This window comes from Myripristis murdjan, chromosome 15 (assembly GCF_902150065.1).
Source record: "Myripristis murdjan chromosome 15, fMyrMur1.1, whole genome shotgun sequence".
Lineage (NCBI taxonomy): Eukaryota > Metazoa > Chordata > Actinopteri > Holocentriformes > Holocentridae > Myripristis > Myripristis murdjan.
The window spans coordinates 5,581,413-5,603,954 of record NC_043994.1 but is presented as its reverse complement, the minus strand read 5'-3'; the positions used below and the strand labels follow the sequence as shown (position 1 = coordinate 5,603,954).

The 22,542-nt window shown below is 41.2% G+C and overlaps 1 protein-coding gene across 1 annotated transcript in view; it reads left to right on the top strand.

The window, feature by feature from the left end:
- The window catches only part of atrnl1a (attractin-like 1a), a 311,529-nt gene that overhangs the window by 149,788 nt on the left and 139,199 nt on the right, over window positions 1-22,542 (top strand). The window contains 3 exon segments of the mRNA XM_030071000.1: window positions 12,799-12,893; window positions 13,457-13,535; window positions 16,581-16,738. Of these exon segments, the coding sequence (XP_029926860.1) occupies window positions 12,799-12,893; window positions 13,457-13,535; window positions 16,581-16,738 (332 nt within the window).

Below are 22,542 nucleotides of genomic sequence, written 5' to 3'. Positions count from 1 at the left end.
TGTTAAAAAGCACCAGGTAAAGTAGTAGTCTGAAATTCGCCAGTTCTATGACATTTTCATCAGTCTACACTGGCGAAATTGTGTGTTCAGCTATTGATATCAGTGCTCCCTGGTTTACTCAGGGAGGAAGTAGAGGGAGCAATGCTTTGGTTCAGTTAAGACTCTGTCATATCGAACCACCAGCCGATTGGTGAAGAGCGGCTTTGGTACTTAATGAGTTTGCCCCCAGTCAGAGCTGAGTGGCTAGTATTTATGAGCTGACATCACTCCAGCAATTCTTTAATGAACCGCTGTCATATTTCATTATAGTCAGCTGCAAGGGACATCTAATTAGTGGTGGCCACCAAGTACATCCCATCACTTCCATTGGAAAGACCAGCAGTCAGTTGAATTACCAGCTAACACCAGTCGGTCCACAGTCAGCACTGCTTGCTGCCCTCAGGCCTGCAGTTCAAGCTCAGTCATGCCGAATGAAAGGAGCGCCAATGTTTACTGACAGGCACACAATCACAATTAAAGGACAATTAATGACAGATGATTCGACAAAGGAGGAGTGACCAGTGTGACTCCATGTCCCAAGGGGGCAGGAAACACACGCTGTGGCATGTTTTACACACAGAATCAAGAGGCTGACAAGTGTGTGTATTTGTCATAGTCTGCAGTTCCTACTGGATGTGATGATATCTTTTTGCTTGTAGTATAATGATAGAATATCTAGAGACGGATAACCACAGCTTAATGAATCACTCTGCAGTGATAAGCAGTCAACAACAGTCCGTGGCCCAACACCCTTCATTCGGCCCCGATCAGGCTTCAGTTCAGGATTCCTCAGTATTTGCTGGCAGACATTCCTACTGGACGTCTAATCATATCGATGTGTGGGTTCATTTGAATATGCTACTCAACAGCCAACTCCATCTCATGGAAGTTTGTTCAATAGTCACGAAATTTAACCTACAGATTCATGTCCATGGACACAAATTAAATTTATGTCTCTGAACATGAATTTTCCTTTTCTGGAAGTGGCTAAAACTAACTAAATTCTAGTAGCTTTAAACAACAAAAACATATATCCAGGTGGGAAAAAGTTAGGTTTAGGCACCAAAACCGTAAACTCGGTCTATGAAAACAAACACAGGTCTGGCCTTGGACTCAAAGGCCAAGTTGTCTGGGTGAAAGTTGTGTTGATTGACCCATCCACTACATCACCTTTCTCCTACTGCGGACTTTGTGACTCTGTATACTGACCCCCAAAGTACATTACTTTGGAAGTGATACAGATTGTAACAAAAAAATATATAAAAAATTTAAAAAATGGACAATTTGTGTCCATAGACAAGAATCTATAAATTCAGTTTTTGTGACTATATGATGAACTGCCGTGAGACCAGTCTGCAACAGCCATGTTACCAAGCATTCAATTGTATTTAGAAGTTGGAAAAAAATATGTTATTCAGAAATGTCTAATACAGCAGCCTATCAGATTGGAATTCCCAGTTGGAAACTCCAATCTGAAGCCTGCTGATGGGTTCAAAACATACTCCCACAGACTACATCAGTGCACACCCACAACAGTACAAGACACACCCACTTACATCATCACAAGACACTCCCATGCTGCTGAGGTTAAGCTTGAGTTTAGGGCAGGGGGCAGGATTTCTACCAGCCTGCAGATAGACCCAGGTAGACCCTTCTTGAAAACTTGGGTAAGATTGAGGTGGTCAAGTCCCCACAGGCCGTTTCATCAACAGGGTGGGACACACAGTGAAATTCTCTTTGCATCAATTTTGACTTTTTAAACCTTTATTTTAGTAGGTACATAGTTCATGTGTTGTGAAAATGTGCTGTGATCTTTGTAGTGGGTTTGATTTGTAGTTAACATCACTAGATTGCAATTAATGTCAGTAGGCAAAATACATTGTGTTTTAGCAGGCATAACTTTACCATAACATTATCTTTTTGATAATATGGACAGATAAAGGTAGACAACACAATGACACACTCAAACAATCGCACTGTTAATATGAGCTTGCTAAGCATCCATGTTTTTTTTTTTCACTCAAAAAGCAGAAGAGCACAAGTAAACCCCTGAAATAGATTCTTCCTTTCTTGAGTTGATGTATTTCCTAGTGAAATGGGATGTTTGGGGTAGGACATTATACATGAGTAAGGACGGACGGACCAAGTGCTTACTCTATCCCAATAGGATATCACTTTGGTAGAGAAACACAATCGTATTTGAAGGGATAGGTGCATGAGAGAGGGTGTCAAAAGATTTGTGAAAGTTTTATTGGTTGAAATTTTAATTTACACCCATTTGTGCATGATGATGTCACTATTTAAGATACTCAGTCTTACAGGAAGTAGAAGTTATGTGAGATCATTTCATGGGGACTTTAAATTGGAAGTCCAGGATACTGACCTGGAACTTTCCCAGTAAAATCTAATGCAAGTTTATATGGACCGTGTAGAAAATGTTATATATTTCTCCGTCTCTGATTTGCCACTCCACAGATAATCTGGTTAAAAAAGAAAGTCATTCTGATGAACTGAACCAGGATCACCTGAACATATTTATACATCTCCACATGATACCTTGACCCCTCAGTCAGGTCCAATATTGAAACCATGTTATCCTTGAGTTTATTCCCCTGGTGCTACACTTATTTTCTCACTAACCCAGTGCTGTATTATCTGGCCTGTACTCTGTCAGGCAGGTGTTGCAAATGGGAAATAATGACTTGTTAACAAGCATTAAATGAAACCTCAGCAAGGGATTCTGACAAACTGACATTGTAGGCGTATTCATGCTTGTTTGGGATGTTTTATTCGAAGCAGACTGCTGGAATATCAGATTATTTTCTAGGTGAGAGGTTTGTCTTGTGCCTTTTCATTCCCTTCAGAGCAGTTTGCTTCATATAGACTGAATCAACTTACATATTATGGTAATAAGATCACCCATCTGTGAACTTGAGAAATTGGCATGGACTATTTCTATTTCAGTTCTTTAGGGGATTGTTAATACCTTTTGTGATACCTTTGTGCAATTCATCCTCAGTGAGAAGTCACACACGTATGCGTGTAATTGTGATTGCCTAAGTGAAATTGCTGGGAGATTTCTCGGATGAGACTTGTAATTAAGTGAGATGAACTTTTAAACCACGCTGATAGTGTATTCCTAACAGCCATGAAATCAAACATATTGGAACACACATAGATACAATTCATGCAATTTGTTATTTGTGCTATGGAGAAGTTGTTGCACACACTAAACACACACATACAAAGATGCAGACATTCATACACCCACCCACACACACATGCACTTGTGGAGAAAACAAACACATATACATAAATGCATTAAAGTGCATACACTTGCACGTACAAATAGACATGCATGCACAAAAATATGGACCAATACACACACACACACACACACACACACACACACACACACACACACACACACACACACATGTCCCCTTTACAGAGTCTAAAAAAACCCGAAACGCTCTGAAGTTGTACTGACGACCCTTATGGGATAAACAACTCAGCAGCAGTGTATGTCTGCCTGGGAGGGAGGGAGGAAGAGAGAGAGAGAGAGAGAGAGAGAGAGAGAGAGAGAGATTTAAGAAAAAATGCTGTCTTTGATCTGATGATATCTGCTATTTGGTCTAACTTGCCATGAAGGCTGAACAAAACAGGAGTGTTTGTCAAACATAATTTGCTTTCGTCTTGGTGACGCCCCAGGATTGCACAGCTGAAAGGAAGGTGATACTAAACATCTCTGTGTCTCCAATCTTTGTCAAGAAAGTTCCCTCACAGTTCTCCCAAAGCGCTTTCAATGTGTTTGACCACTGCTTCTGCTCACCTTTAGGGAGGAACAGATTATTTCTAACAGGATTGCAGCTATTGCATGGTGGCTTAGTGGTGAGCGCTGTGGCCTCACAGCAAGAACGTCCTGGGTTTGAAGCTCAGCTCTGGTCCTCTCTGTGTGGCCTAAACATGTTCTCCAGTGTTTGTGTGGGTTTCCTCCCACAGTCCAAAAGGTCTGGTAAATTGATAACGTTAAATTGCCTGTGGGTGGGTTTGTCTGTGTGTTTGCACTGTGATGGATTATCAACCTGTCCAGGGTGTTTCCCTGCCTTCCACCCCATACATACTGGGACGTGCTCCAGCAAACTTGTGACCTCAAACAGGAATAAACTGGTATGGGAGATAGATGGATGGATTGCATCACTGTAAAAAAAAAAAAAATCCAGTTTATTTACTCAGGATAAGTTACGGAGCTTCATTAGGGGGGCAAGGCCAACCAAAAACTCCACCAGGTGATTTTGGTGATGACCTCACTTTCAAGCAGGGAGGAGGTCCTAATGAAATCACCTGGTGGAGTTTTTGGTTGAAATGAAAACCTGCTGACTATCAGCTCTCTCCTGAACTAGGGGAACAGATGGGGTTAAGTGGCTTGCTCAAGGACACTGCGACAGTAGTTTTAATTTTAATCACAACAGAAAGGCCTACCTTTATGAAGAGCAAATAGTGTCAGAGACAAAAAATATCCTTAATGGCTCAGCAGTATTTCAGTGAATGGTCATTGTACAGTGTGTCATCTGAATACATTATTAGACCTCTTATGGCCACAAGGAGCAGATGGACAAATTGTGAGTGCATGAATGAGTGAATTAATATTTATATGAGTAAATTAACTGCTGGATCCATGAAGTGACTCAAATCTAAACCAAAAAAGGTATTTCTGGATTGTCTGAAGAAAAAACAACGTAAGTATGTATAGATATGTTGAGATGTAGACCTAGATATAATGGGGAATATTGCTCATTAGGTAACATGACAGGTGCAAGAACCCATGTAATGTGTATATCTTCAATAGTCCATAATGGTAGATAAGGATTATAATACAGTTCAAATTAGTGACTTTGGGGGAAATTCAATAGACTGATTCATCCAAAATTAAGGAAAAGTCGTTAAATTATGAGATAATCCACCAAATTACATCAGTAATTACAATTTTAGGCATATTGCTCTTTTAAAGAGATGTTGTCAACTGTGACAAATACATTCATGATTTCATGATTTAGAATTGATTCAGTATTGGCCTAATATCCCATGCACATAAATTAAAGCTTGTGTAGTAATAGTGTGCTCCAACTGTCAGCACACATTAAATACACATCAGGCAGTATGTGGGCAGTTTGTGGATCCATATACAGATTGACTAATAACTCCATTAACCTACTTAATACTAGTGCCATGACTCTATGTAGCTAGTTGCCAAATAAATCAATTTTTACCTCATATATACTAGCACTTTCTCAACTGCCTCATACACGGACACACACACACACACATACATAAAAAAAAGTGTGCAGAATGTTGTCAGCACACTTTAACAAGTGCATGATGGGCCTTTATTGCAGCGAAGGTTTTACCTGCATCTTCTTTTTCATTTCTCTGGACCAGTTCATGCTCTATGGAGATTATAGACAGTCCATTAAGCCTTTCCTGTTTCATTGTACTGCAGAAGATTTTTTTTTTTTTTTTTTTTTATCACTTTCAACTTTGAGAGGGTGTGTTCTCCTGAAGCCACTGAGACGAGAAGGGTGAAAAGCACTCTTAACGCTATGAATGCATTTGAAAAAACTGATCGCATCCTGTTGTGACAGAATGAACCTGAGTACATCCAGTGGTTTAGTTCGAGCAGCAAGACATCTGCTGAGAGCAGTAAACATTTCTGGAGCCACTGTGTGTCAGGGTTTTTCCCAGTGTTGCACATTCTTTGAGAACAGCCGTCGTGTCCCTCTTCTTGATGGATGGAATGTCATACAACACCCCCAGTATGTCCCCGTGCTCCTGGAGTTGAGAAAACGGCTCCTCCACAGAATTGATGGCACAGTCCAGTATTCTGTTAAAGACAAACACTTTACAATCATGTTGTGTATCCATCACAGGCACATCCATCACATCTCCCTCTTAGAGAAACTTACTTTTCGTCTTTCGTGGTTGCACTGAACATTGTGGAGGAAAGCTGGCCTTTGTTTCTAAATCCTTTTCTGTCTTTGTGATGGTCTAGGAGGAATCATTTTGTCACATCCAGCTGTGCCACTGCATGAGTTACATTAAGATTTGCTTTCTGTAGTGTTTTGCTGGTAATACTTATCTCATTTAAAATGTCATACCACGTTCTGACGGAGCACATGAATATGTAGGTTTTCGTCTTAGCTGCCGTTTCTCTTGCCTCACCTCTAGTTTTAGCTCCACAACCGCCAGTTTGACTGTCATCTTTTGCTACTCACAGCAGCACATCACAAACATCTTCTATTGGTATTGGTTGATTCTGAGCACTCGTGAGTGCTGGGGGCAGCTGCAGGAGCAGTCTGACACATTCCTCAGCTATTTATTGTGCTTACAGGCTGTGTAGCCTCGAGATCTCACAAAGTGAAAACCTGCTACTTGAATTATTATCAGTTGCCCAATTACTGTCGGTTATCGCTTACTCGGCAATCACGTTCCTGAACAGTTTTGCATATATATACACATACACACAGACACACACACACACACACACACACACACACACACACACACACACACACATATATATATATATATACAGTACAGGCCAAAAGTTTGGACACACCTTCTCATTCAATGCGTTTTCTTTATTTTCATGACTATTTACATTGTAGATTCTAACTGAAGGAATCAAAACTATGAATGAACACATGTGGAGTTATGTACTTAACAAAAAAAGGTGAAATAACTGAAAACATGTTTTATATTCTAGTTTCTTCAAAATAGCCACCCTTTGCTCTGATTACTGCTTTGCACACTCTTGGCATTCTCTCGTTGAGCTTCAAGAGGTAGTCACCTGAAATGATTTTCACAGGTGTGCCTTATCAGGGTTAATTAGTGGAATTTCTTGCTTTATCAATGGGGTTGGGACCATCAGTTGTGTTGTGCAGAAGTCAGGTTACTACACAGCCGACAGCCCTATTGGACAACTGTTAAAATTCATATTATGACAGGAACCAATCAGCTAACTAATGAAAAACGAGTGGCCATCATTACTTTAAGAAATGAAGGTCAGTCAGTCTGGAAAATTGCAAAAACTTTAAATGTGTACCCAAGTGGACTCGCAAAAACCATCAAGCGCTACAACGAAACTGGCACACATGAGGACCGACCCAGGAAAGGAAGACCAAGAGTCACCTCTGCTTCTGAGGACAAGTTCATCCGAGTCACCAGCCTCAGAAATGGCAAGTTAACAGCAGCTCAGATCAGAGAGCAGATAAATGCCACACAGAGTTCTAGCAGCAGACCCATCTCTAGAACAACTGTTAAGAGGAGACTGCGCGAATCAGGCCTTCATGGTCAAATAGCTGCTACGAAACCACTGTTAAGGAGAGGCAACAAGCAGAAGAGATTTGTTTGGGCCAAGAAACACAAGGAATGGACATTAGACCAGTGGAAATCTGTGCTTTGGTCTGATGAGTCCAAATTTGAGATCTTTGGTTCCAACCACCGTGTCTTTGTGAGACGCAGAAAAGGTGAACGGATGGATTCCACATGCCTGGTTCCCACTGTGAAGCATGGAGGAGGAGGTGTGATGGTGTGGGGGTGTTTTGCTGGTGACACTGTTGGGGATTTATTCAAAATTGAAGGCACACTGAACCAGCATGGCTACCACAGCATCCTGCAGCGACATGCCATCCCATCCGGTTTGCGTTTAGTTGGACCATCATTTATTTTTCAACAGGACAATGAGCCCAAACACACCTCCAGGCTGTGTAAGGGCTATTTGACCAAGAAGGAGAGTGATGGAGTGCCGCGGCAGATGACCTGGCCTCCACAGTCACCGGACCTGAACCCAATCCAGATGGTTTGGGGTGAGCTGGACCGCAGAGTGAAGGCAAAGGGGCCAACAAGTGCTAAACACCTCTGGGAACTCCTTCAAGACTGTTGGAAAACCATTTCAGGTGACTACCTCTTGAAGCTCATCGAGAGAATGCCAAGAGTGTGCAAAGCAGTAATCAGAGCAAAGGGTGGCTATTTGAAGAAACTAGAATATAAAACATGTTTTCAGTTATTTCACACTTTTTTGTTAAGTACATAACTCCACATGTGTTCATTCATAGTTTTGATTCCTTCAGTGAGAATCTACAATGTAAATAGTCATGAAAATAAAGAAAACGCATTGAATGAGAAGGTGTGTCCAAACTTGGCCTGTACTGTATATATACACTACTCTGAAGATGGCTTCACGGAGGGCATCCACTGTCTGGAACTGGTGTCCATTTCTGTAAACTTCCCTTGCCATCCAACCCCAAATGTTCTCAGTTGGATTTAGATCAGGGGAACATGCAGGATGGTTCAACAGAGTGACATTATTTCTCTGGAAGACGTCCTTGGTCAGGCGGGCATTGTGAACTGTAGCGTTGTCCTGTTGAAAAACCCAGTCATGACCACACAGACGATGGCCTTCAGTCATGAGGGATGCCCCCTGCAACATCTCCACATAGCCAGCTGCCGTTTGACACCTCTGCACAACCTGAAGCTCCATTGTTCCATTGAAGGAAAAAGCCCCCCAGATCATGATGCCGCCCCCTCGACTGTGCCGTGTAGAAAACATCTCAGGTGGGATCTCCTTGTCATGCCAGTAACGTTGGAAGCCATCAGGACTGTCAAGGTTACATTTTTTCTCATCAGAGAATAAAAATTTCTTCCACTTTTCAGTGTCCCATGTTTGGTGCTCTCGTGCAAACTCCAAACGGGCAATTTTGTGCCGTTGAAGGAGACGAGGCCGTTGAAGACGTTTTTTTGTTCTTAAAACCCTTCTCTCGCAGATGCCGTCTGATGGTTATGGGACTGTAGTTGGCACCTTAATTTGGACCGAGGATCGTCCCGTGTCTTGACGGACAGCCAATTGGATCCTCCAGCTCAGGGCCGGTGAAATTTTTTGGGGTCTACCACTTGACTTTTTTGTTCCATAACCCTCAGGATCTTTTAAGAAGTTTAAAATGACAGTATTACTGCGTCCAACCTCAGCAGCAATGGCACGCTGTGAGGGCCTCGTTGTTGGGCCTTGCTTATGCAGCTCAACAATCCGACCGCGTTCAAAGAGAAAAAGCTTTTTTGCCTTTGCCATCAGGAGGTCATGACAGTGTGGATACCTGACAGAAAATGTCACTGAATCCACATTTTTGCCAAGATTTGGGCTTTTAAAGGCAGTGGTGTTAAACTTTTGATCAGCTGATTAACAGCCTATTTCAGTTTAATGGTTATTTGCAGTACTTACTCAATTTTTTTTTTGTCTCACTCCCATTTCTTATTTTTGCATTTTGAAGCTCTACTTAGAACCTTCTTAAGATTCAACAGTGCAAAATGTAAATTCTTGCAATTTCTCAACTGGTCTTAAGATTTTGATCAGGAGTGTATATATATGTATATATAACATTCATTCTTTGGCTTTGCATCTTTTCGCTGTGCAGGAATGTCGCAGTGACAGTTTCGTGCCAAAAGGCTTCGCCGAGGTGCGCCAAAAGCTCGCCTCCTGAAACCATGTCTACTTTCGGTGCAAGGCGCAGCGTGGCTGGCGCAGTGGAAGTTTGGCTGACAGGCGGGCAGTGCGCACACGTCACCAAAACCTCACAGGCAGGTTTCCAGAATGTCAGGCACATTAACAATGCAATAAATACCCACAGAAACCACTATTCAATGCTACTATCTCAGTCAGCACATAAACGTATCTCCATATCGACTGTCCCGTCACATCTGATGTCAGATCAAAGGAGATTGGCACCGTTTGGCAGCGTAATGGAAACCCAACCTGATCACCTGTCAGTCAAACAATGTGTCCCATACAGTGATGTCTTTTTCCAGTCATGGTGTCTGGCGCTGCCCCTGTTAACTACACAGTTTTTCTTCCATATATATTTAAATATTCCACTCTGGGTTTTCGTTATCCGGTAATCACCGAACCGGTGAAAATATTCACAAAACAGTCAATTTCCACATAATTTTATTTATAATTAAAAAAAAAAAAATAGCCTGCGTGATCCCTGTCTCCGGTGTACCAGAGGGAGAGAGAGGGTTTTTTTCTGCAGAACCGGATCAAAACAGCACAGCGAAGTCGCCTGGGGGAGAACAAGGTCACAAGACTGATGTGCATTGCAAGTTGCGGAGAGACACTTGAGACTTTTGATTTTAATTCAGCTGCTGAATTAAGTTTTTATTGCATCTATCTGATTTCAAGTTGGCAGCACGCCGCGTTATTAAAATGATATGAGCCCGTTTTTTTGTTTGCAAATTGTAGTTGCAATTGTATGCAATGTTCATGTTAAAAGAGCACAGGCTTGTGCAATATTTATTTATTTATTTTAGACGTTACGCACGTGAGTCAATTGACGGCACTAATTTTATTTGATACAGCCTGCTTTTCAATAAAAAGATTACGCTATAAATTGACATGCCTTGATATCATTCTTATATAGCCTGCATATAATTTTAAGCTCAGTAAATTCAGATAATATTTGACCGGAATTTCAAACATTTGTCCGGTAAATTGAAAACCTGCCGGTCAAGTTGTCCGGTGCCATTTTTTTTTCTAAGGGAAACCCTGATTCCACACATATAGAAAATGTAAAATGCATCGCTGGGCGTTTAGAATAGCGAATGTAAAAGCTTTCATGAACCGGATTTTGTTTTAATCTCTAGTGTGTCGTTGCATCAGTAAGTGATGGAGACGAAAGTTGCAAAACAAACATGTAGGCTATTTATATGAATATGGCGAGGATTATCCTTTGAGGTAAAAACATTCATTAAAAATGGGGGCTTCACAGTAAAATTTATATTTGCTTGTAAAAATCAATAACTTTAACAGACGGTGACAGAGCTGGAAAAAAAGAGATGCGAGGCAGGTAGGTAATGGAAAGACAGGGGACTCAGGAAGACGAATTTAAGGATAGATGCATGGATGGATGGATGGGTGGTTAGATGGATGGGTGGATAGATGGATGGCAGGTAGCTCCAGCAACATTGCAGCAGCCAAGACTGGCCTCACTGTGTGTGTGATGCGGTTGCTCTCTTCGTCCATGTCAAATGTGTAGACTATCACTACGCCTTCGCGCAGCGCATTTTAAAGGCGAGGACAGGGGCTCATTTGATTGGTTTAAAGTGAATTGGCTGTGTCAAACCCACTCCACGCCTTCTCTCCTCCCTTGCGCCGGTAGGAGGAACGGCGCAGTAGTTGCGCCAAGGCGCACGGCGTGCCAAACTTGCAAAATCCACTTGGACACACCCAGTTGGCACAGCGCAGCTGCGCTGCGCCCGCGCCTCGCCAGGTCTGCGAAACTAGAGCCCTCAGTGTTTAGTACTGTTGTGAGGTTTACACTGCCTGCTTTAAACACTTATTTTTGTCCAGTTGAAACTTTTATTTGAAAAGTACTCAAAAAGAAATCGTATGCAATAAATTACATCAGTTTCATTAAATAATTAAGATAGTTACATTACTCATTACATTTTTAACAGGGTAACTAGTAATCTGTAACCTATTACATTTCGGAATTGCCTAGTTTGCCTTGTATATGTGGATATGTAGGCCATGACTAAGAGGGGAAACATCAATCTTCATTGTTAATATAAGGAATAATTAGCCTCCGGTTCTTAAGTTAAATGAAAAGTGTTGATAGTGGGTGTTAGTGATAACAGAATTCCTTATCTACATATCAGACAACACAACAAAAAAGAGAAGCATTTGACTTCCTGTCTGCCTGACTTTTCTTTTTTTTTTTTTGTACCTGAGCTGCCCTGGTATTAAGGTATTAAACAGCTCCAAGCACGCACGCATGCACGCACGCACACACACACACACACACGCACACACACACACACACACACACACACACACACACACACACACACACACAGCTTACCCTGAAGGGCTAGCAGTCAGCAGTCACGCTGATTAACTGAAAAGATCATTCCTCTCCCTCCACAGACAAATGCACCCCTCAACCCACTGCTGCCCTCCCTCTCCCACTCTCTCTCCTCTGTTCCCCAGTGCCCCCCCTCCCCACAACAGGCAGTCAGACAAGGTGACCCAGTGTGGCTCCCGCTGTCTGTCCAGATGTTGAATGCCTGTGATTTTCTCCATACGTTGCCCATTGTCTAGCTGACAAAAAGCCGCTCCCAGACACTCAGTGGGAGACACTCTCAAAAATGATTAAATCTCTGGCAGAACATGATTATTTAGACACTCACTCATGTTCTATTGATTGGCCCATATGCTTGTGTAAGAAGCAGGCCTCCTCCCTGTGTGCCTGTATTTGTGTGTGTGTGTGTGTGTGTGTGTACGTGTACACACTTTTTTTGTGACTGATTGAGATCTTCGACCAAATCTCCACCACTGTAGCCGTATTCATCTAATTGAATATCGACTCGCAGTCAACATCTCCCACATTTTTACTTGTATAAATCTGTCTGTGTTTGATAGTGACGTCAATAGAATGAAAGAGAATGGGGACTTCATTCGGAGTGGCATTCTTGAAGGGAAAATGAGCGCCATCAAAGGCGGGCAAAATCCACCAAAGCAAAATGAAAACAAGCCCACTATGAGCTTTCTTATTAGTCAAACAAGTCATCACAAAGTAGACTTAAGTCTCAGAAACTTTTGGTGCAAACAACTGAGAAATGTGCTCTGCTGGTCAACTGTGAGCGTTTGTGATTTGAATCGCTCTGGGTATGTTGTCTTTTCATCTGTCTGTCTCTCTTTCTGTTATCTAGACAACCTACTGATAGATTACCAGTTTACCTTCAGTCTACTTCAGGAGGATGACCACTACTACACCGCCATCAATTTCATGGCTACACCTGAACAGGTAACACACACACACACACACACACACACACACACACACACACACACGCACACACATACTGCAGATACCGAGGTCCATGTACATGTCTACACAGGCACACAGAGAGGACTTTTCTTTTCTCATCACATTATTTCAGAAGTCTGATCCATGTAACGTGTAAACATGAAGCCCTTGCACAACAAACCTAATCTGATTTAATTTTTCAATTAGATTTTTCAGTGTGCAACTTCAAAATCTCATTATCTCAAGGCACCGAGCTGAAGAGTTGTGTCAATCATAATTTAAAAAGTAGACTTGTACAACATTTGTTAGTGTTGAGTGACAGTTTGGCATCGACTGTTAGACAGTGATGGAAAGCAAAAAGGTCTTCATCGCAAGGCTTGAATTTTATCTGACCTGCTCTTCTTTCTCTCTGTAGAAAGTGCGGAAAGCTGAATCGTTTGCCCTCCTATTGTGTTCCACTTATATCTGGGTCAAAAATCAGTTCATCCTCTGCTATAAAATAATGCACAAGTTCTCGTGTTCATGTGACCAGCCTTTGCACATGTCTCTTGCTTTTGCAGGCCAATAAGAACCTCGACATGTCCATTAACGCCTCCAACAACTTCAACTTGAACATCACCTGGTCCTTAAGCTCCACAGGTAGAGGGCATGTCAATTATTTATTTATTTATTGATTTATTTATTTCTGGAGCTGGTACATGCTCATCAGGATACATGCTGGTTTGAATAAACTTCAGTAGGAGAAAAAAGTGACCCTGTACACCCTTCCACGTGATAGGCAATTATTTATTAGAAGACAACATTTTGGGCCTCTCACAATGGCCTCGTAGTAGTGTAATGTGCCTAATGTGAAATAGTGTACTTTTTTTCTCCTAATTATACAAAACTTAAAATCTTCAATTAAAAGATTTCATCTTAAAAATACACTTTTTTTCTATGATGCCTCAAGGATTATGCAAATGTCTGAGAATAATAAAGTAATCGTAATACTAACAATAACCACATCACTTCTAGATCACGGCACCCTTATTTAGACCTTAACTGAATTAGTGGGATGTATGATATGATATAATGTATATGATAAGATATAAGTTGCCGTACAAAAATACTGGGCACCTTCTTTTGGGATGGTTTCATTCTGCTTAGAATATAACCCAGCCTAAATGTCTGACTAGTAAGTATTCAGTCAAGGGCAAGTTAATTATAGGGTATTTAATTATATCATTTACTCCATAAAAAGTGATCTAGTATGTTCAACATACCGAGAAATAATTTGATGCAGTGTGTATCTCTCATTGCGCTGTGTGCAGGCTGTGTCATTTAGCTGGCTGCCTCCAAAGACACACTAAGTAGCTTTCATTTGTGGCCAAGTGTCCTTAAGTAAAATGGTCAGATTCACTTGCTTCTTGACTCCAGGGGATTCCCCCTCTTGACAAAACACATTGGAAGCTATTTTAAATTCTGGCATTAGGGCATTTTAAAAAAACTTTTTTTTTCCTGATTTCAATTAAGATAAAAGCATTTCGCTTTCACACTTGCAGTGTCTTGGGGCTCAGAGCCTTTTCAGTTTGGGACTTGAGTGTGTGTGTGTGTGTGTGTGTGTGTGCGCGCGCGCGTGCATGTGCGTGTGTGTGTGTGTGTATGTACTTGTGCATGATTGTGTGGGGGCTATTACAGAGTGTTTTATGGCCCTGATAAAGCAGGAGGTGGTGATATTTTATTCAAACTGACTAAAAAAACTAGTCCATTAATACAGAAGTGCTGATAATGCTTGGAAGGATCCTGAATTCAAACCACTTCAGCACTAAAAAACTTACAACTATGATTGGAAATACTGTGAAGAGCCATGAATACACTTAACGTTAATGTACCTGCTGTCTTGATATATTGAATTGTGTGTTGACTATTTTACTGACCAGATCCGTGCCACATCATTTGTAAAAAGATATCTATAATGGTCTTCACGAGAGACATGACTGATTGGTTGCTCAGTTTTGATCGGTTGAGGCAGTGTGAGAAGCTCTGATAGCATCTATGTTGCTTTGTCTTGCAGCTGCAAAATTTTGAACTGGCAAACAATTTGCTGCACTGGCTTACATCAACTTAAAGGATAAAGTTCATCCACAACACAAAAAATACATATTGTCCCACTTTGCCCTAGTGCAGTCTATCCATCCAGGTAGATTCTGTGTGATTCGGTGAGGTTTCCAGTCGGTCGTCGTCTCCCCTCAACAGCAACACCTCTTCCCAGAAACAATGACACAGATATCTGGAATATAACACAGACTTCAGGATTAAAAGGTTTGTTGGGAACTATTTCCTGCTGAGGAACACCAGCTACCTATATCTATCCACCTCTAGTTTGTGCTGTCTTCAGATGTCTGTGGAAGTTCTCAGTCATCCAGGTCATGGTTATCCACATAGAGTTGAAATGAGGACTTTTGTTTACAGTTTCTCAAAGACATTTCACTTCTCATCCAAGAACCTTCTTCAGTTCTGACAGACTGTTGGTGAGTCCCGGGTATTTAACCAGAGTGGGGACATTATCCAGGTTTTTGGCTCCTGTTGTGATGACTGTTTTAAGTGTAAGTGGAGTGAACAACGGTTGTTATGGTCATCTTACATTGTTTGTCATTCATTGTCATTCACTCCTGGAGTAAGGGGAGAAGAAGAAGAAGGAGAAGAAGAAGAAGAAGATGAAGAAGAAGAAGAAGAAGAAGAAGAAGAAGAAGAAGAAGAAGAAGAAGAAGAAGCTTCTTGAATGAGAAGCCAAGAATCTACAGATAGTCCCGTTGCCTTGGATTCAACTCTGTCAACTCGCTTAGATTCATAGATTCAGTTTGCCAATGTTCTTTGGCAGGAAATAGTTCCCAATGAAACTCTTTATTGGAAATTATTTTCCATAAGAAGCACAGCATTGTTAGCGAGAAAGTGCTTATTAGGTATATAAACAAGAAAGAATCGCTAAATTTGCTAAGTTTACAAGGGATGCAGCTGGTATTGTGCTAAAGGTATTATGAAATGTTGTAGGTGGAACTATTGGACCGTTGGTTGTAGAACTAAAACACATCAATCATGCAAAATTAGATTGGCAGTTAATGGAAAATGACTCTATAAAACAGAACTCAAATGGCATGGTTTCCTTTTTACCTATGAGATATAGTAGTCCCTTCCTACAGATGTGAAGGAGAGTTTAAACACTGATCAGATCCTAATCACTGCAAAGCACATTTTAAAGGAATACACCAATGTTTTGGGCAAAATACCCTTTTTTCAGAGATATCCAGACTGATGCAAGATGTTTGATAGCATTTTCACCTCTGTACGGTGCGTGCTTTAATGGTTTGGTTCCTATGTGTAGCATTTCCTGTTAGCTTAGCGTACAGACTTGAAGTCTATAGGAGTCATTAGCCATCTCTATCAAAGTAAAAAAAAAAAAAAAAACCCTAACAGCACTGTGATGCTTTCTAATTTACACAGTGAATGTTAAATATTTTACTGATAGAAGCCAATGAGGGAGAGTGAGATGGACAAAAATAGTTTTCTAAGGGTAGACTGCAGTGGTGCTCTCATCTCTTCTCTTCTCTTCTCTTCTCTTCTCTTCTCTTCTCTTCTCTTCTCTTCTCTTCTCTTCTCTTCTCTTCTCTTCAATCCAATCTATTTCTATCTCTCTCTCCTGTGCAGCTGGCACCATCTCAGGTGAGGAGATGCCCATCATTGCAAGAAACAACATCAAGGAGCACCGCGACAGCTTCTCCTGCGAAAAGTTCAACTTCCGACTCCACCATAACATCACCTTCTTCGTGTACGTCTCCAACTTCAGCTGGCCCATCAAGATCCAGGTAGGTGGCTCGTGGAGAGGACAGGATCTGTGGGGTTCAGTGGCTATGGTTGAGAGGAGGATGGAAGAAGGCAGCAATAATGATGACAGTGACGATTCATTCAGTTACTTTTTCAATGAAATAGTGGTTGGAGTTTGTCCTGATGTGTGCTCGGGTAGGCAAGCTGCAACAATAAAATACAAGTGCACAACATCATAGTGATAAAAAATACAATAAAATAAATAAACCTGCAGACAGCATTCAGCTAAAAGAAAAACACAAAGTGACAATGCATTAAAACCAACTCGAGCTCATAGCCTGGATTGATCTTAAGAAGTTAAGACCTCTCAGTGCCTCAGGATAGGTGCTACTTAGAAACGAATCGTTCTGCTCTTGATGCATCGTAACTTTTTCCCTGAAGGCATGGGGGGGAGAGGGGCCAGTGATTTTTGATGCTGCTGTCACTACCTTGTTAAAAAACAAACAGCCGTGCCTTAGATACCTTCATCTTCTTGAGCTGTCTCAAAAACAACAGCTTCTGTTGGAAATCCCTTTTTTGTTGCCTCAGTATATATAATTTATTGTTCTAACTTGGTGTATTGTGCACATTTAGCTTTTACTCTAATTTGTATTTTATATGATTAGATTATTTTATTGCACAGGAAAGCTATATTTGTTAAGCTCTAAGTTGCTTCCAGTAACCAAGCTGCTTTGCTTTAATTTGTGTCTCTAAGAGAGAGAGAGTGGAATATGTTGCACTTGCTGTAAGATCAGGACACGCAGCTTTCCTGCAGTTCTGTCATTTTAGCAGACTCCTGATCTCATGATCCTCTGTCAAGAATGGTGGAACCAGGGGCCACAGGGGTCACAGTGTTAGAGGAACTATCTCGAACAAGACATATCTTTAAAAACAGATCTGTCTCTTGTATAAAAACAGCCTTTAACAGTCCACGTGTCTTTTTTGGTTTGTTTACGAGCTGTATGGCCTCTATGACTGCTTTTGGCAATGATTGTTATTAATGTGATGATTTTTGTGGTGGTGATGGTGATGGTGATGGTGACAGTTCAGTTCACAGTTCATTTATCCCAGGGGATAAAGGGAAACAGAGTGTCTCAGTCGACAAAAGAGATAGCTGGAGCACAGTTCAAGTTCTAAGTTCAGGTTTATTATTCTGTGTAGTTTCTTTTCTAACCCTAACCCTAAACTCTCATAGGCCCTTTTCCACCAAAGAGGTTCCAGGGCTGGTTCAGAGCCAGTTTGTTTGTTTTGTTTTTCCACTGCCCAAGCACCGGCAAAACCGGTTCCGAACCGGTTCCACACTGGTTCCAGGCAAGCACCAACTTCGAGCTCGGCTAAACAGGGGCCATAGAAAGAACTGATCACGCGACCCACCACGTCATTGGTGGGCGGGGTTACAGACCCAAACAGGAACAGCAAACGCTATAATAATTACCTCTCTCCTCAAACGTAACCGTCGTTCGTCTGACCACGAATACAATGGGTAGCCAGCAATAATTGCGTTTTTCGCCTCTGGATCGCAAAATAGGCTTATAAAGACACAAGCAGCACTTGCATCGCTATGGTGAGGTCATCCATGTTGGTTATTGTGATTCCGAGCGAGCGTCTCGCACACCCACACCCACACATACAGTCACGTGATCACGTTTTATGCTGACGTAATGACGTGGGTCTGACTTGGTTCCACTTTGCTCTTGGTCTATGGAAAAGCAAACCGGTTCTTTGTTGGAACCAGTTAAGCACTAGCTCTAGCACCAGCACCGAACTAGCACCAGGTTCTGAAGACACTTAATGCCACAATAATAAGGTTTGATGAGAATGTTGTGTTCAGTCATCGTTTGTGTGGTGAACTAATGAATACAGGATGCAGGGCAGATCAGGAGGGTGTGGCAAAAGCAGACATCCTTTGTGGTCTTTGGCTTACTACCACAAATTTGAGACTAATACTTTAATTTGTCTTCAATTACTTGGCTCCCACTAATCACTGGGGAGTAAGCAGAGCAGTAGGCCCAGCTGGCTCTGAGAACAAACACAAATACACACACATATGTGCATGCACACACACTTTTGGCAGTAAAGTAACTTGTTGGATTTTGTAACTGATGTTAGTCAAATTAACATTAGATTTCTGATGTTTTGCAAGGAAAATATGTCTAGAAAGAAACAGTTTTCCTATTGTCAGTACCAGACATTGTAAAGTTTATTAACCTTCTCACTGTGACAAATTTAATAAGCCCATGGGAATAGTTGGGTTTATGGCTATAATTTATCAGTATCTGACATCTTGAAACTGTAAGTCACAGTTCCCGACTGTGACTTTGATGTGGATGGACTTTAATATGTTGAATCTTGGGTTAAAACAGTTTTTCAGGGCCCACAGGTTGTTTGCATACCCTTAAAAACTTGTGAATGTGATTTTAAGCAGTTACACCTGTTACATCTGCAATACAGTGGGACAGATATAAAAATGTCTTTTCCTCAGTGTACCGTTTCTGATGAGAGACCAACCATGCAGGCACGACCTTATGTTATTTGAGCCCTCTACCTTTTCTCCCAATTTTATCACTTTTTGTTTTATTTCTCTATTTTGTGGCAAAATCAATCTTTAATTCCATTATAACTGACATTTTAAAGGTCTTACAATGTCTTAAATATTGCGACCTGCAGAAAACCAGGGCACGGTGTGAGTGAGCTGTGACTTATTTTTGCACATGGGACTTGCAGAAATTAAAAGTCTTACTTAAATAGTTAGTTTTGTTCTTTTGGTGAACAAAGTAAAAGGCAGAGTGACAGTTCTGCATCAGCGTCATCTCCCTAGATTTCAGAAGCTGTCTCTCTGCAAAATATATAGCCCTAACAGGACATTGAGCATAAACCATTCTGAAAAGTGTTTGGCAAATCTACTATCACATTTAATGATCTGTGAGTTTGCCAATGTCTCTCCATCAATTATGCAGCACCGGATTAAATCTACAGGCGGCAGCCGCACACACTAAATATTCACACTCTAGCCTTATGATCCATTAAATTGAAGTAGACTTTTAGCGGTGATATTTTAAGATGACTGTCACGCAGGGTGTGGGGTGTGTTGTGATGGATGAAGTCGAGAAGTGACAGAATGGAGAAATTAGGAGAGAGTGAAAACAGGCTGGCTGGTTAACTGATGTTGAGACTACTGTACAGTCAAATAATCCAGTACTGAGAAGATGGAGAACGCCTGGCTGACAGATGGAGAGGAGGAGGAATGCGGGACCGGAGGGAGATAAACACAGAGGAGAGGATGGATTGATGGATGGGATTGATGGATGTATGATGAATGGATGGAGGGGTGATGATGGATTCAGATAGATGGATGGTACAATGATAATAGATGGCTAGCTGACTGGCCAGCTGGGTGTTTTTGGGGAGAAAAAAGGATTTTATGAAGGATCACATGCTAGATAAACCAAATCCCTGTGCAAATCTCTACTTTCGGTTTACAAATCTGTATGCACACATTCATAAACCATGCCCTTGAATTACAAATTTGTGCCCTTGGATTAGTCAACTGTGCCCTGAAAATGTGAATCCTCCAATTTGTAAATCATACACCCAGATTTGCAATCCATACGCTCAAATTAGCCTTTTTCCTGCAAAGAGAAGAGATCACATGGCACAAGTCAAACAGTGATCATAAAGCATCAGTCAGGTAAATCCAATTTAAGGATACATCAATGTTAATGTTATTTGTGCTTTCTATACTTCAGTATGCATATACTGTGTTTTTTATTGTCCAGCCTCAGTCTAAGGGGCGAGTCCAGAAAAGGATTGCGTGGCTTTTGCAGCCATTCAACCTGTGCAAATAATAAAAGAACTGTGTGATTTACAAAGCACCCACCTCTAACTGTGCTACCAAGCACATAGCGTCACAATGCCCTTTCACTATTTGCACATATTTAAATTAGAGAATATGCGAACATTTGGCGCAAAATTGAGGCTTTTCTATGTAAATGAGCCTCACAAGGAAAAAACAATGAAAACAGTGCAACAGTGAAATTATTAGCCTCTTCAGATTTGGTGGTAATTGAAGCATTTATAAGGAATGCCATACACAGAGTTTCCACTGATTATGGCAGCAGTATTTATAGCCAGACGAAGGCATTATCATGCCAGGCGTGGAGCAGAGAGTGGATATTTTGGAGAGAATATCACTTTTTGATTTAACTGAGACCAAAGTTATCTACAGATACAGATTGCCAGGTCAAACAATTCCTGCTATGCTTGATGACATGAAGGATGGCACAATGTCACAAGAGGTTGCTTAATTTTAAAATGTAATTATAGCTCATAATCAGCTGCTGTACAAACGTGTGGTTTTTTTTTTGTTTTTTTTGTTTTTTTTGTTTTGTTTTGTTTTGTTTTTCCCAAAGGACAGTCACCTAATATCATTTGTGAAATGGACCTTGAGACAGGCAGATAGTGGTTGCAATTAATGTGCAATTTATGGTGCTATCAGCGGTGCAGTCCAGTCTTTGTGACTTCATCCCTCAGTGTATGAATTTGCAGATGTGGTGATGTAGTTTAGAAATATAGAGGATGTAGTTTATGAATCTGTGCATTCAGAAAAATGTAGACTTTTTATACTTTTTCTGCTGCACAAACTAGCTTCTTTTCCAATAATTTATCACTGAAATACACAATTAGAGCATACAAAAGCGAACCACATAGGAGAAGTGCCAGTTAATGATGTCAACTGAAGACATACAACAATGATAGTCATTTTTGTGTCGTGTCTGCTTGTACTATCACCGTTAGCTTTATATAAATGTCAGCATTTACTGCCAAGTGTCTGGTGCCTTGTTAAGGGTCATTTGTCCATTGATTGCTCCCCTTATATGCATTTCCCATTAATACCACATTATCAGAGCTCCATATAGCTGCTGGTTGAAAGGTGATATGATAATTACCACAACGAGGCACATCCCGCCACTGTATCAGACTTGCCATGTGTAACATGAGATGCACTGCATCCAGTCCTGTGACCTTGGAGGCATCCGATGCCAGAATAGGGTAACAAAGTCAAATTATCCTGAGGATTGCTAATGGCCAGGTCTGATATATTTTAACTGATAGACCTGGATTGCCTCACACACACACACACACATGATCTTATGAACAAACAAGATGCTTCCAATCGTGGAGAATTTGAAATATCAGGAAAAGTGTAGGCAAATCTTACTGATCTGACAATCTGACCCTTTAGCTCTGTATGCGTGAGAACGTCGTGGCAGCCTGCATTTTAACAACATGTGACGTTATTGTCTGTGACAGTGAGGCACACTCACACACATACACACTCACGTCTCATGGCCTGGTTTGTGGGTCTTCCTCTTATTGTCATGGACCCCTGGGTTTCCCAGGCTTTTGCTGGACTGAGATCTGGCATTAACTCTCTGACAGGCTCACTGAAGATGATGACTCAGGGCACACCCTCACTGACACTGCATCTATCGCTTTCTCATTGTCTCTCCCTGTCGGTTTTCTGCCTCTTGTTCTTTGAAAGACTCATGTCTCTGTCAAAGAAGTAAGAAATATTTACCCTTAAATGCAAATGCATTCAATCCCAGTTGCCTCAGAGCTGGCCAACAGGGGCTTGTTTAGAGCTGCATCGATGCAGGATAGAATGAAGTCTTAGTCACCCTGCTGAGTTAAATAAGACTGTATTTATAGTCAAGTAGCCTGGATAAAAAGAATATGTTCTTAGTGAAACAGCCTGGTTAAAGTATATATATTGCTAGTAGTCAGTGTGCCAGATTATAGAAGAAGC